General features: G+C 32.5%; 1 protein-coding gene across 4 annotated transcripts in view; it reads right to left on the bottom strand.

Moving 5' to 3' along the window:
• The window catches only part of Myo10A (unconventional myosin 10A), a 255983-nt gene that overhangs the window by 114423 nt on the left and 125537 nt on the right, over nt 1–16023 (bottom strand). For all 4 annotated transcript variants that reach the window (XM_072530303.1, XM_072530304.1, XM_072530306.1 and 1 more), the window contains exons 16-18: nt 14383–14637; nt 3732–4189; nt 1641–1874 (exon numbers count right to left, since the gene is read on the bottom strand). In XM_072530303.1, coding sequence (XP_072386404.1) covers nt 1641–1874; nt 3732–4189; nt 14383–14637 — 947 coding nt within the window. The remainder of the gene's footprint in view (nt 1–1640; nt 1875–3731; nt 4190–14382; nt 14638–16023) is intronic.

Here is a 16023-nt window from a genome sequence, read left to right as displayed (position 1 = left end):
GAATGAAATTTTTTGAAGAAAAAGTTGAATAGAGAGAATAAACAGTTTTTATTGATTTCCCGAAAATCTATTTTTTGGATTTCCTTCTTCGAACTGGTGATTAATTTCTATATAAGTGGTTGTCTAATCATGTCATATAAATAAAATTTTAATAATTATTGTTTACAGTAAATTTTTATTATCCTTCAGTACTAATGTTTCGTTCTCGTTAGCTTGGCATAAAATTCATAAATAAAAGAATGCAACAAAGCAGATTTTATGTCTCATCAGAATTTTTTGAATTATTGTAACATAAAAAAGCAAGTTAGATATTGGAAAAGGAACCCAATATGATAAATGAATGTAATCGACATATGGGAGCCGTCGATCTACTTGATAATTCAGTAGCTAATTACAGAATACACGCGCTGTAGATTGTCGCTTCGTTTCGAGACCGAGACGCGTCGTCAAGGTCGTGTCGCGTTCGAATAGATCCGGACCTATTTTTTGAATGAAATTTTTTGAAGAAAAAGTTGAATAGAGAGAATAAACAGTTTTTATTGATTTCCCGAAAATCTATTTTTTGGATTTCCTTCTTCGAACTGGTGATTAATTTCTATATAAGTGGTTGTCTAATCATGTCATATAAATAAAATTTTAATAATTATTGTTTACAGTAAATTTTTATTATCCTTCAGTACTAATGTTTCGTTCTCGTTAGCTTGGCATAAAATTCATAAATAAAAGAATGCGACAAAGCAGATTTTATGTCTCATCAGAATTTTTTTAATTATTGTAACATAAAAAAGCAAGTTAGATATTGGAAAAGGAACCCAATATGATAAATGAATATAATCGACATATGGGAGCCGTCGATCTACTTGATAATTCAGTAGCTAATTACAGAATACGCAGAGGTAAGAAGTGGTGGCGGCCACTTTTTATTCTAATGAAAGTTAAATAGTTAAATATTTTGTTTTTTTTTTATTTTTAGGTAGATACATGTATAGGATTATAAAATATGTAATTTGAAATCTTACTTTAAGGTAGGTAATTGCTAATTTTTCTTCTGGGCTTAGGCTATCACGCATTGATGTATCCTGTTTTCGTATGACATCTTCTATTTCACATAATAAAAAATTAAAAGAAGACACTGACATCCTGTAATATTCAAAAAACTTGTCAGGATATTCTTTTAATTTGTTGTGTAAAAGAAAAAATTTTTCCTCTGTCTGTCTAGGCACTAGAACAGGGTGAATCCACCATTTCCGTTGTTTTTGAACCCTACGTCGACGACGCAATGCCAATATTAAAGCAATTTTTTGTTGAAATGATAGATTATCCATACTATATTATTGTATTATCGGTGTGAATTTATTTTACTTATTTAGTTATTTATTTTATCTGCTATATACACGGACATTATATAAACGGACAAGATACCACTGATTGTAGCTGCGTCATATTAACGCTCATGGAGCCACTACAAGACCAAAACGCGGCGATATGCGCGCTGTAAACTGTCGCTCGTGGAGCCATGATTTTACTGCTTAACTGTCGCCGTAATTTTACTGCTACTGCTAGCGACAATCTGTCGCTCGTGGAGCCATAGCCTTATAGTATATATTTATTTAAAATCTACATAATAAAATTTTCCCTACCTTTCGATGCTCTCCACAGAATTTAGTAACCATCTCAGAAAGCTGCTGCGCTCGTGGAGTGTATAAGTTCAGCTTACCCTGTGGCACATCTAGAATTATGTTCGTTGGTCGAGGGGCGGTACATGTGGAGATTTCCGATAGCGGATATGATTTCAATACTTGGAGGGAGTTTTGTTCTCGTTTGGCCAAATGGATACCCCAATGGGATACGGCTACGAACTGGATATCCGATAACTGTAACAAAAAAAACCGTAATTGGTTTCAAATTATATTAAAAAATACTAAGAAGACAGTAAAAACTTTAAAGCGTTTTGTTGATATTTTATTAATAATGTTGTTACTGTTTCTGAACTAAATGAATAACATAATTAATTTAAACCTTTACTAATAACTATGACAATTTAATCACTATACGATGATCTTACGGCTTGAATGTGCTGGTCCAGAGATGCATGGATATGAATCAGGACACGTACTTATGTTTTGTAGATTTTGGAAACGCATTTGATAAGGTTCGACATATAAAGCATATAAAGTTCGACCATAAAGGATATATTAAAAAGCAAAAATATTGACAGTCGTGATATGAAAATTATATCTAATCTATATTGGAATTAAACTGCCAAGGTAGGAGTTGACAATAACAACACCCTAGATATCAAAATACAGAGCCGAGTCCGCCAGGGTTGCATGCTGTCACCACTACTCTTTAATGTCTAAAGTGAAGTGGTATTTAAAGAGGCGCTCTCAGATTCAATAGAACGTATATCTATCAATGGAGAAGTTTTGAATAACTTGCGTTTTGCAGACGATACGGTAATATTGACGGATAACAACAATGGTTTACAGAACGTAATGCAACGACTTAATGAATGCTATCATGAATACGGACTAAGGATGAATTAAAAAAAAAACTAAATGCATGATCATGACTAAACAAGCAGATACAAACATCCAATTAATTATTAAGGATACTGTAATTGACAATGTGGATACCTACAAATACTTGGGAACATTGATAACATCAAATGTAGATCAAACCAAAGAAATTAAGAAGACACGTATTGAAATAGCACGTGCATCATTCGTTAAATGTTAAAAGTTTATTTCTTGTCGGGATATAAGGTTAGAACTACGCATAAGAATGCTTTGGTGTTACACTACTCTTCCTTATGGCTTGGAAGCATCGACATTAAAACAAGTGCATTTGAAAAAGTTGACCACCTTTGAATTTTGGTGTTATTAGAAGTACTAGTAACGCAGAAGTTACTAGAAGAATAGGAAATGGAGCTGAAATAATATTGACTATCAAAATAAGGAAACTTAAGTACTTAGTTTATGTTATGAGAGGGCAAAGATACTTATTATTGCAGCTTATTATACAAGGCAACATTCGAAGAAGGCGAAATGTGGGAAGACGAAGAATATCGTGGCTTAAGAACTTGAGGAAATTGTCTGAATGCAGAAGTGCATGATCATTTCTAACCTTCGATAGAAGAGGTAACTTTAAGAAGAAGGCGACTATCTTTGAAAAAACAACAAAACCCATGTCTTTTTCGTCTTCTTCTATCTTCTTATTAGGCAGTTCTGCCTGTTTATGTTTTCGTAGATTGTTCCTTTATATTGAATTGTCTCTCGATACTCTGAGTATTCGCAACTCGGCAAAATAGTTTTGCGGCACCTAAGCTTTCTGTTTATTTAACTAATTATTAGACAAAAAGATTTATTCATTTCAATTCCCTTATTGTAGGTTCTGATTTTGGTTTTTTCTGCCCTCCTTGGATGTAACTTAAGCAGGTTGCTAGCTTTTCTTACGAACATTCCTCTTTTATCGTATCACTGTTTAACATATCATATCGTATTACTATAATATGGCAGCTACGAGTTAGACAGTAACTCGATGGATCTTATTTATTAGAGTCTAGAAAACGCAGAGGTACCGTAATATTCAGACATGTGGATAGTAGACAAAATGCATTAACTGGGAATTAAAAAAATGATTTGTTAGTGATATTAATAAACAATCAACAATTTTTTATTTAAATTTTTGACCAAGTTTTATGATAAAGAAAGTAAAAACAGTCGTCTTACCTGAGCAGCACCCGAAACTGGAAATAATCTGGCAAAATACAGTGGCCACGTTCTAGCCAACTCTATGACAGTCCTCTTTACGTTGGCACGATGATTGGTATTATAGTTTTCAGCAGTTACTCCGTATCCTGATAACATATTAACACCGGCTCTCTTTTCGGTCTGCGACAGCCTTATACAGGGAGTTATCCCATACACATCCATAGCGACTTGGCAAAATATCAGGTGCATTGTCGTTAAGTGACCAAGTGGTTCCGAAGGAGCAAATACTTCTTTACGTACGCGTAGAACCCATGGTACTCTGTTGTAAGTAACGCAAGCTGTAGTTCCTGGTGGCAACAAACTCGGGGCTGCAATTTTCGGTGATTTTTCTTTCTCTTGTGGGGTAGGTTGAGGTGAAACTGGTGATTTTGATGGTGGTGTTTGTATAGGACGCATGAATTCTGGCCAATCATTAACTGAAATAAAAAAAAGGGTAAATATATGTATATATGCAAGTAGAATTGCTGAACTCTCTAGTTTAAAAGAAGCCCTCATCCAAAACGGTGACCATGAAAATCAGATCAATAGGAGCATCCACAGATATCAATCTCCCACTCCCAAAGACTCAGGCCCTCATCAGACGAAAGCTTTTCTTCCTTACATCAAAGGTGTCGTTAATAAAGGTAGGATTTATGAACATTCCATTTCTGTTCGCAATTCCGATTCAATTTCAGCTCTATTGGTCCTCACGCTAACCCACACGCCAACCTGACCGCAAACCACGTCATCATCGACGGTATAAATGAACCGTCCTCTGTTCGCAGCAGCAGTAATGCGTTGATTAGTGATCAGTGTAGTAGTGTCTGGGGACTCGGGAGACCGAGACCTTGAAAAAGACATGAAAGAAGATATCGAAAGCGCGGCGCATTGATTATCGATGCGGTGCAACGCGGAGGACTGTTGACTGTAATATTAATTCTTGTAATAGTATTAATCTAAGCTCTAGATTGAATTGTAATAACTGCGGAAATCTTCCGGAACACACACACACACATTTAAGGTTAATATGCACTTACAAGTGTAGGAAATGAGGGACACATTTTTAAATCGACATAGGAATATAGTTATAGTTATATAGTATATAAAAGATTTTTGTTAAAGTCCATTCGCTTAGCTCAGGCACATTTTGACAGATTCATAGTCGGAAACCATCGAGTTTAACTCGATGTCGGAAACCTACAACACAACAATTCCTACTTCTCAGTATTAATAGCTCAAATAATATACAGTAGACTCCCTCTATAACGAGAACTGAAATGGCAGACTAATTACCTCGTTATAAGCGGATCTCGTTATATCCAACAACAATAATACTGTGCATACATATGAATATGTAGTTTTCTAAAACATTAACTTTCTATAGTGAAGCCATTCGGAGCAATATAAGATGCTAATAAATATTGTTTGAATGGCGTTTTTAAAACAAAGTTGTTTACTTTTATTGTCAATGAAATGCATTAAAACAAAAAGAGTTGTTTACTTTTACTGTCAATGATATACGTTAAAACAAAAAATCTGTATTCTGTAAATATGTATAATGTATAAAGCGTATAAAGTTATTTTGTCATTGTTGACTGCTTTAAATTGTCCAGTATTCTATCTATCATATTTTCTAAAGATGTGAAACAGTTTTATGCTTCTTCATTTGCGTTTTGTCCTTGGATAAAGTTTCTGCCCTTTAAACCTTTAAAACACTTTCCACATCTTGTCTATTAGGACCCATATTATTAGGTGTGAATGGTCAACCCAATACAATGACACTTGTGAATCATAAATTTTACATTTCCGACTAAGAATCATAAATTGTAAGAAGTTTATTGCGGACGGCCCGCGGTTAAAAAGGGTATTTATTTATAGCTACGGCCGGGCCAAAACGTAAAAAACACGTTTTTCAATCTTATTACTTCCTCGTTATAAGCAAATTTACCTCGCTATAAAGGGTTATAGTTCAATAGAAATTTCACGGGACATCTAATGTACCTCGTTATAACCGTATTCGTTATAAAGGGAGTATACTGTACTACTATTACAGAATTCTTCCTTTGAAATAAAAAGAATTATCCTAAATAGTGGAAGTGTATACTAAACCCATAAAATTTTCCCTGTATATTTAAAATATATTTAAGTTCTTACATTTTAACATATTGTAGTAAATATTTATAATTCGCGTTGTTTATTTGATATATATATATATATATATATATATATATATATATATATATATATATATATATATATATATATATATATATATATATATATATATTATTTAATATAGTTTTATTGTTTTATTATTTTTGTGTAATTCTTTTGTTAGTTCTATTTCATTAATTAGTTAGTTTTATTTTAAATTTTATTATTATGGATATTCAAAGTTTTTCATTTGTTCCATCAGCTAATGCTTTGATAAGTTTTTCTTTAATAAATATGATAAAATGTTCTTTAAAAGTTAATATTTTTAGATGAGTAAGGATGTCGTTAAATTACAAGGTAATGAAACTGCACAAAGGTTTATTAAAATGCCTACCATTTTTTTTAATTATTTGCCGAATGAAAACCCTATTGAGGTAAGTTGATCATTCAAATATATTTATCGGGTTATGTAAATGTTACAAATGTTCTTAATAACAAAAACATTTCAGTTAACATCCAAATGTCTGAAAGTCTCTGAACAAAGTGTGCGTAAATATAAAGTTGGGCCTAATACAACCCTCACTTTAAAGAAGAAAAGCCGCAAAAGGAAATTAACGACTGACTTAAATGATAGTGTCAAAAATGAAAATCGCTTTTGAAGAAAGTAAGTTTGTATTATATATAAAGAAATATATTTTATAAAGAAATTATGCTAATTTAGTTTATATTGTTAAGTTGCGCCAAATGTAGGCAACCAACTAAAGTTTTTGGTAGCATTTAGCTTGAGTTTCTTGAGAATAGTTTCAATAAACAAACAAAGTTTAATATTATCATTTTATAATCGTTATTTTATCGTTATATTAAAGTTTTATATTATTAAAAGGGATGAAAATAACGCTGAATAAGCAATATTTTAAATGATATATAATCACAAAACGTACTCAATATTGTGTTATATATTCACATAATAAAGTACGTTAGATAAAAAAGTAAAATCCGGGGTCGTCCAAAACTAGTTTCTGGTAGGAATAATAGAGTATTAGTATAAGTTTGCAAAAAAGGTCGACGAAATACTCTAATGATATAGGCTATGAGCACGTGTGCTTAGTTGTATAGTAATTTACAGCCACTTGTCTGTCAAAAAGTAACTACCTTCGCAAAAAAATAATTACTAAATTCACTAGATTGTCCGGACAGGCATTAGCGAACCAAACATAATAGTGGAAGTATTCGACGAGCAGGGGCTAACATTGTTGCCAAACTTATTGTTTTTAATTGAGCCTGTCTTCTTTTTTGGCATTTGAAAAATGAGCTAAGACAATCAAATTTGGACGAAATGTAGTACAAGAAAATAGCTTTAGAACAGCATTAAATGGCATTAAGTCGCATCAATATGTACCTCATTTTCGTGTGGTAGGCGGAGTTACCCAACGAATTGGTTTTTAGCTTCTATAAGGGAAAACGAATTTTAATATTAGTATAAACTTTTCATTTATAGGAGAATATACTGTTAAGATTAAAATACGGCGAATAATTACGTCTTTTAATTAAAAATAAGATATTATTTGCCATTTAAAATAATAGATGATGGAAAAAGATAAGTATGCATTAGAAACAATGAATCACAATAGCAAAAAAGAAATGCTTGCACAAAAACTGAAGCAATGAAAAATTAATTTAAAACCATGGTAAACCTAAAACAATCAAATATATTTATACTTAATTAGACATATTCACAAAATTGATGGTTAAAATAAATATGTAGTGTAACGTTATGTTATAACAGTAAAAGTTCATTCAGACTTACTGTTCATTATTTCCTTACATTAAACTATAAGCACTAATGGCGACTCTATATACAACATAAGTTTACTTTAAACTTAAACATTAACATAAAGGTCCTTGAAATTTGTTTATTTTTAGTTTTCAGATTAACTACTTTTACAGATAATAATTTAAATTTTTTAATGAGTTGCTTAATTGAAAATATGTATTCATATTTTAAAAGGTTCAAGCAACTCTTTATACGTATATAATCTACTTGATTTACAGATGTTTCATTCTAAAGTAAAATAGACAGTAATCAAATAATAGGTAAAACAATGGAGAGGAATTTACAGAAAAATTAGAGAATCTAGATTTGAAAACTTATAAGGGGATTAAAATACACTGGAGTGCAAAATTAACCGGATACTCAGATTTTTCCTAAAAACTGACGTTTAAAAAAGTTTAAGATATTCCCAAATGAGTATTATAATAAACAAAATTTGTAAGTAAAATTTATGACAAATCAAGAATTAAACAAAAAAAAGATTCAAAAAATTGAAAAATAGCAAAGAAACAAAAATTCATTTTTTAAATTTTAATCATTTTTTCATAAAAACGATATTTAGTAGGGTTTATTACCTCCACAAGTGCTAATTTGCCTCTCATTCGGTCAGGCATACTTCGGATTAGTGCAGCAAATTCTTCCTTACAGATTTTCTCCACTTCCTCCCGAACTGCTTGCTGCAAGTTATTATTGATTTGAAACTTAATATGGTTACCTCAAATACGTCGTCCCAGAATATCCCATACATGGAATATTTTGGGATTAATTGGGTTTAAGTCTGGAATCCTTGAGGGAAATGGTAATAAAAGAATCCAAATTTCATCCTAGTAATCCCATGTTATACTTGCATGTGCGGACGAGCATTATCTTGCTTCAGACGAAAGTTTTCTTTAACAAATGGGAAAAATGGCACTACATGATCTTCCAAATATTGTTTAATATACCTTTCAGCCTTTAAATTGCCCCGTTGAATTGCAACAAATCCCGTATGAGGCTCTATGGAAATACCTGCTTACAACATACCACCTCCGCCAAATTGAACTCTGGGAGTAAAATAACATTGCCGATAACGTTCACCAGCTCTCCTCCAAATCCTAGGCCGCTTATCTGATTCTTGATTGGTGGATGAGTGTTCTTGATTGGTGGATGATTAAGAGCACTGCACCCCCTTCTTTAACACCCCAATTAAAATATATGCGAACCAAGTGTAAACGTTGGCTCCGATGATCTGCTATTCATTCCGATGATCCGTTGTTCATAAAGGGCCCTTGACAGGAATTTTGGACCTTAATTCATATTTATTTAAGTATCTTCGAACGGTAGCTGTGTTTCTATGGACATCATTTAATCGTTAAACAAGTAGTGGTACTGATAATGTGCGATAGTGCGAACGCTTGCAATCCAATAAAGCGATCTTCAACTTAAGTTGTGGTTGTTTGTGTACTTTGATCTGGCCTCCTGTATATTGTGTATTGTCCTGTTATCCGAAATCTTTGTATTGCATCAAATACTGTACTTCGAAAAATTCCTATTTGTGAAAGCATTTGTGATGTAACGAATGCTCGCCCATCATCCTGTAAAGCAGCAGCTTGTGCTATTTTTTCTGGTGTCATTATTTTGTTATTGCAATTTTTGAAAAGGAAAAAAAGAATACTAAAGCCAAACTTGTAAACAATTAAAATACCAAAATAAACTTAAAATAATGCTGTTTAATTACGACACTATTTCACATTAATAACAAAAAGTTTGTGTAGAACTGTTACTGTTTGCAAAAAATCATCTAAATAGTTTTAAAGGAGAAAAAACGGTATCGTTAATAAGACGTAAAATAAAGATCAAAAAAATTTAGTCACTTTTTATCTGAAAATAAAAAAATACATAAAAATCTGATTGTCCGGTTCGTTTTGCACTCTAGTGTATTAAACATAAAAGTAAAAAAATAGAATATATATTGAAATTAAAAAAAAAACATTAACAAAATCAAATATAAAACGACAGTACAGTACGACAAGCGAGAAGTAGGTTGTTGGGCGTTGACTAAATTTTATATTATTACGTAACTTATTTCTTCTCCGACTGTTAAGCGTAAGAGATCGAGATCCTAACGTTAAATTCACTGCAGTGTTGTCTAGTTTATAAATATTTCTTTAAAGCGGAACAAATATAATTTGAAATTAAAATGGAAGTGCAGTGAAAAATAAATGTTTGGGATTCCAAGCACAACAAATGATTTGTAATGCATTCAAGTTACTACAGAAGAAGCTAATTCATATAGACTTTTAGTAGATCTGAAAAAAGTATAACAGCGTGTGGCTAATTTAACTTGTAACTCATTTAATAATAACATAGTGCATCATTTACATACGTTTAATATATATTATTTTAAGGCGTGAGCTTAAAATCAGTTCAAAGAATAATTGAGGAAGGCCGAAAAAAAAAAAAAATGGTAGATCAACTAATAATAAAGTATTTTTTTGTCTACAAAAACCTCTGCGTTATAAGTGACTTACGGATAAACTTCTAATATATGTACGTGCAAAGAGTGTTATAGTATTAGAAAATGCATCTTACCACAATAAAAAATAAGTACACAATTTCTACATCTAAAAAGCAGATATGCAATTATGGCTTAGGGAAGGAAATGTAGCATACAGTGATGAAATGTTTCGTCCAGAGTTCTACGAGTATATTAAAGCACATAAGCCTCGATTTGTTAACTTAAATTGACCATATTATTAGGTTTGGATATGAAGAATTAAGACTGCCACCATACCATTCCGATCTAAATCCGGTTGAAAAGCTGCACTTAAAAATTTCGTTGGAACAAGAAATTTCAACTTAACACGTTAACTGTCACGAGAAGCAACTGTGCATCTCATACACTGAACTTACTGACCTCGCCCACCGATTAACTATCTAGTAATTAACGCTTAATGCATTCGTTATATGTAACCACGAGATGCATACGTCTAATACTTTCTTCTTCTTCTTGCGCCACTCCTATGGGAGATTGGAAATCATCAAGGCTATCAAGGCTATCCTAATACTTTAAACGTGTTTAATATTTTGGCCTACTCCATTTTTTTTACTATACATTGTGGCATTTAACGTGTTAAACTCAACAAATTAAATTACGTTATGCAATTATCCGTTCAGTTTTTTAAAATATTTCCTGTTAGAGATTAAAAAAAATATAAAGTCGTTTTAATTAAGGATACCTTTGTGCCAAAAGATCTTTTACTTGATGACATTTTTTATCAAATTATAACTGACTCGGGTGCTTGGGGCAAACAGTGATTCTGATGAATATATTTGCAGCTTGGATGTATAAGTAGCGACCAAAAATAACAATTTTTTGGTTTAAAGTAAGGTAATAATTTTATATTTCTTTTATAATTTCGTATTATGCACATTACAACTAAATTTTTTGACGCGACAACACTGCATTCAGAGCAAGCATGACTATTATAATATCTCTCATGAAACTTTCTTTTGTATTTACGCGCAGATGATCAGCCACTTCTCGCTTTTTGTACTGTACAGACTCATAATAGAGAGAAAATACTGATCAGGAAAAAAAAAAAACAGAAAGGTCTAATCTATAATTGTCACATTTGTAAAGAATTGTAGCAGAAATTTAAATAAGCAAGGTAGCTAATAATACTCTGTAGTGCCAATATATTGAAAACTAGGGACATATTTACAAAATAATATACAAGTATCAGTCAGATAAAAATAAGTGAATATTGTGAGCAACGTTCAAATTAAAAATGAATCGACCAGTCATGTTCAAAGTCAGTTAATGTAGTTTTGAACAAAAAGCCTAAAAATACCAAAATAAGTTATTGGCAAAAGACAGAACAGGTAATAAACATGGTTAAGAGCCATTCCAAGACACCATTGGTTGACAAATTATAAAGCTAATAAAGCATTAAAGATGCATGATCATGACGTAAATCGAGAACCCGACGAAACGATGTATCACCATACCGGTGAATACTCAGAAAGTTTTCTGCCATTGTATGAGACATATAAATAAAGGCGGTTATTTAATATTGTAGTGAATCAGTATTTTTAATTTGAGTACGGTTGTAGAAATAAATAAAGATTGTCTCTAAACCAGGGGTTCCCAAACTTTTTTGTACCACGCCCCCTTTTGTTGAAATGAAAGTTTCTCGCGCCCCCCACCCCTTAACAATAAATTGTATGGGCCTAGGAACAAAACAAAAACAAATAAGTATTACATAGAAAACAAAACATTTATTTATACTGCCATAAGATACAATAATATCAGTTTTTATTAAATACAAAAATTATTATTAAAAGAAATATAGATTAGGTTGGTGAGTGAGATGGATGTGCTTGCATTTTCTTTACTAGTATGCCTATTCGTGGCTGAGTTTTGGTAAATGTACAACGCAAGTCACTAACAGCAACAAGTTTATTCCGATACTTTTGTTTTAATTGCCACAAGTATTGAAAATGCTTTTTTGCACAAATAGGCGCTTGAAAAAGGCAAATTATAAACGAAGAGCTTCTCGTGATACACCAGGATACACTTCGAAATATTTTAACCAAAATGAAGGTATGTCCATTACGTCAAAGTTGTATTTGGCAGAGGGATCATGTTTTATGTGCAAAGCATCTTCTTGAATTGATTCAGACAGGGAGTCTATGTTGACATGGAATGGGTCAATTAACATTCTAAAAATACTATCGTCACAAGTGTTTGGGAAGTATTTCTGGAACTCTTCAATTAGGCTCTCCAAATGGTTTGATATTTGGATTTTCAAACTTGATCCTTCATAAATGTCATTGAAGCGTGTTTCTTCTGAAATTGACTTTACTTTAGGGAAACTCAAATAATTGCAGGAGTTTGCTGATATTTTACGCCTCCAAAGTTGCAATTTCTCAATATACATCTTGATCGTATCACTATAAGTAACTATATTTGAGTCTCCACCCTGCAGTTTTAGGTTAAGGCTGTTCAACGAGTCAAAAATGTCTGACAAATAAGCCAATATTACTTGGGTATAATGTTTTTGAAGGCCACGCTTAGTTTATTTTGCTTTTGCTGTACCAAGAAGGTGATTACTTCATCTCGAAGGTTAAATAATCTTGTCAACATGTTTCCTTTTGAGATCCATCGTACTTCTGTATGAAATAGCAGTGTTTTGTGACCACTCCCCACATCAGCATTTTTCTCTCTTACTAATTGTACAAATACTGAGCGAGAACCAAGCATTGAAGACCCGTCAGCCGTACATACACCGATCAAATTTTTCCAAGAGAGTTCATGTTTGTCAAAAAAGTCTGACACTGTTCATAACATCAATAGCTTTTGTCGTGGTCTCCAACTCTGTAGAAAAGAGTAGCTTCGTCGTTTATTCTTTCGTTTTCGATATACCGAACATAAACAATTAACTGAGAACATTGTGCCATATCTGTACTCTCGTCCAGCTGAATAGCAAAAAATGGCGATTGTTTTACTGCATCAACTACCTGGTTTTGTATGTCTTCGGCCATATCATCAATGCGACGTTTCACAGCATTGTCAGAAAGAGGTATTTGAGATAACTTTTGCTTAGATACTCTGCGTTCCAAGAATAATATCAGCTGCCTCTAAAAAACACGGTTTAACAAGCGTCTCTCGATGGTTCAACTTTTGTTTAGCAATCAGAAGTGATAGCTCATATGAAGCTTCAAGCACTTTTTCAGATGACTGAGCCGCAGCACCAGTACTATCCAACTACATGCGTTTTAAATTTTCATATAGTGTAGAAAAAAAATCCTTTGGTTTGTCATTAAAAGAGTTATGTTTGGATGACAAATGTCTTTTAAGACCATTAAGTCTCATTGCATCATTGCTTAATATTTCATAGCTAATTACACACTGAGGATGTTCGACATTATCTTTACGCATACAAATAAATCCATATTTGATATACTGATTATTATACTTGCGTTTCTTTGCTGAGCTCATCTTGACTACAATCACTTCTCTCACTCAAATCAACGAAATCAATGAAAGTCAACTATGACAATTAAAATTTCACAACACGTTCGCTTTTATAATGCAAAAATACGTGCAAGCTAGGCCGAGGTATCTCAAACACTGAGTCACAATTATTGATCAGTTGCGGTTAGCTGGCCTACGTCTGGTGAAGGATCGGCAGAAGGGAGGCAGTGCTTGGAAATGCTCGGTTGTCAAATGCGCACTATTGCCACATTGAACGGCTCACATTCCATTCTTTCAAGCATTCGATTTCAAATTGATGTGTAAAGTCAGATGTTACAGTGATTTGTTTTAATTTTCTAAACATCATAGTTAATTTAGAATTTTAGAAAGACTACCTAAATTTAATTTAATTTTCGACCTGTCTCGTGCCCCCTGACATATCCTCACGCCCCAGGGGGGACGTCCCCCAGTTTAGGAACCCCTGCTCTAAACCAATTGCTTGTTTATTTTCAAAAATTGAAGTGAATTAACTTTAATTCAGCAAATAGGTGAACTTGATATAGATAAAAAAATAATAAAAATATTTAAAGCTGAAAAAACTTATTAAATATAGATATACGTATAAGTTACCGACGAAAATATTGAAATTATACCAAAAATGTATAAATAAAATAAACATATCCTACCTTCATTTCTTTCAATTTTATCTATTAGCTGCACAGATCCCGTAGAATGTTTCTTTTCCCTTTCTTGGGCACTTTTCGACAGCATATGGGTCTTGAAGGTCGGAGGCCGTTCGACGGATTCTTGCTCTGAGACTTTCCTAAATTTCCTAGTTTTTTCAAATTTGATTTCATCTCTATCCCACATATCTACTGTATATTTAGCATCGATTGAAGTATTTGTTGTGGTTTCTCCTAGATCCCAACTGTCTCTGCGATCTTAAAAAACAAAAATCTTCATTTACCTACCATAATTATTTGTAGAGTTAAAAATATTTACTTTTTTTTTTTAATATAATCAGTTCCCAAAAAAAAGATATTTGACTCTCCACGAAATATAAAACATTTTAGAAATAATTTTGACTATTGAATGAAAACTTCTTTATGAAGTCTACAGACTGTCGACATAGACATAATTATTGTTTTATTAATATTTTTAATCTTCTGCAATCAAATCCAACCTCTTTTCTCTTAATGGCTATTTGAAGTGCAAAACTAAAGAGAATCCAGCTATGAAATAGGTATATATCCGGGCACCTTATTTTTAAAATAGGTTGTTTGTAAAATGTATTATGATTTACTCATACTTGTAGTAACGAAATCGTGGAATATAGCAGCTTTATTCCAGTACAAAAATATGAGTAAAGTTTTGACTACAAAATGCTTGCAAATATTTAAGACAGTATTAATAGTCGACTGTTAATTATATGCAAGATTTTGCTAAATTTAACCAGATCAGAAGTTGTTAGAATTAGATCCGAACAGTATCAAAGGTGTATTGAAAATATGCAAAAAGAGCTTAGTTATCTCAACTCTTTTACTGAACCCAACTAGACAAGCAAGGATTCTTATCTGCCAAACACTAATACGTTCTGACAAATCTAGATAACTGCAGTTAGCAACAGAGCAAAAAACAAAACCTAAACACCAAAACGCATTTGACACAGTTCAACACCGAAAAATGATAAATTGTCAAACAAAAGTTCAAATTTATGATAAAGACGGGCGAATAATACAAAATTTATACTGGAGCCAATCAGCTACAATAAGAACAAATCTTAGAGATGAACCGACGGAAGCGATTGGCAAGGCAAGGATGCATACTTTCATCTCTATTATTTAATTTATATTTAGAGGAAATATTTAGTGAATCCTTGAAAAATTGAGAACATGGAATACTACTAAATGAAGAACGCCTAAATAACATTCCATATACTAAATTTACGATCATCAGCAAAAATAAAATTTGGGACGCAAAACAGCTTATTAAGAATAAACCAGTGGAGCGTAAAACAGTCTACCGATCTTGCAACAATAGTAAATGAACAAAAGGATTACTCACAGAATAGAGAAGGCTAGGAGTGCATTCAATAACACGCTCAAACTCTTTAAAAGCCACAATCTTAATCTGGACATCAAAGTCAGGCTCCTACGATGTTATATGGAGTTATATCCTGGATACTTACTAAAGCAAGGAGCAAAAGACTAGAAACCTTCAAGATGTGGCTATACAAGCGAATACTAAGTATACCATGGATGGACAAGTTACAAAACAAGAACGTACTACGAAGAATGAGGAAAGAAAGAAAAGCGATGTACACGATT

Source organism: Diabrotica undecimpunctata, chromosome 4 (assembly GCF_040954645.1).
Source record: "Diabrotica undecimpunctata isolate CICGRU chromosome 4, icDiaUnde3, whole genome shotgun sequence".
Classification (NCBI taxonomy): domain Eukaryota; kingdom Metazoa; phylum Arthropoda; class Insecta; order Coleoptera; family Chrysomelidae; genus Diabrotica; species Diabrotica undecimpunctata.
Note: the sequence above shows the minus strand (reverse complement) of the source record. Positions and strands in the feature narration are given on the sequence as shown.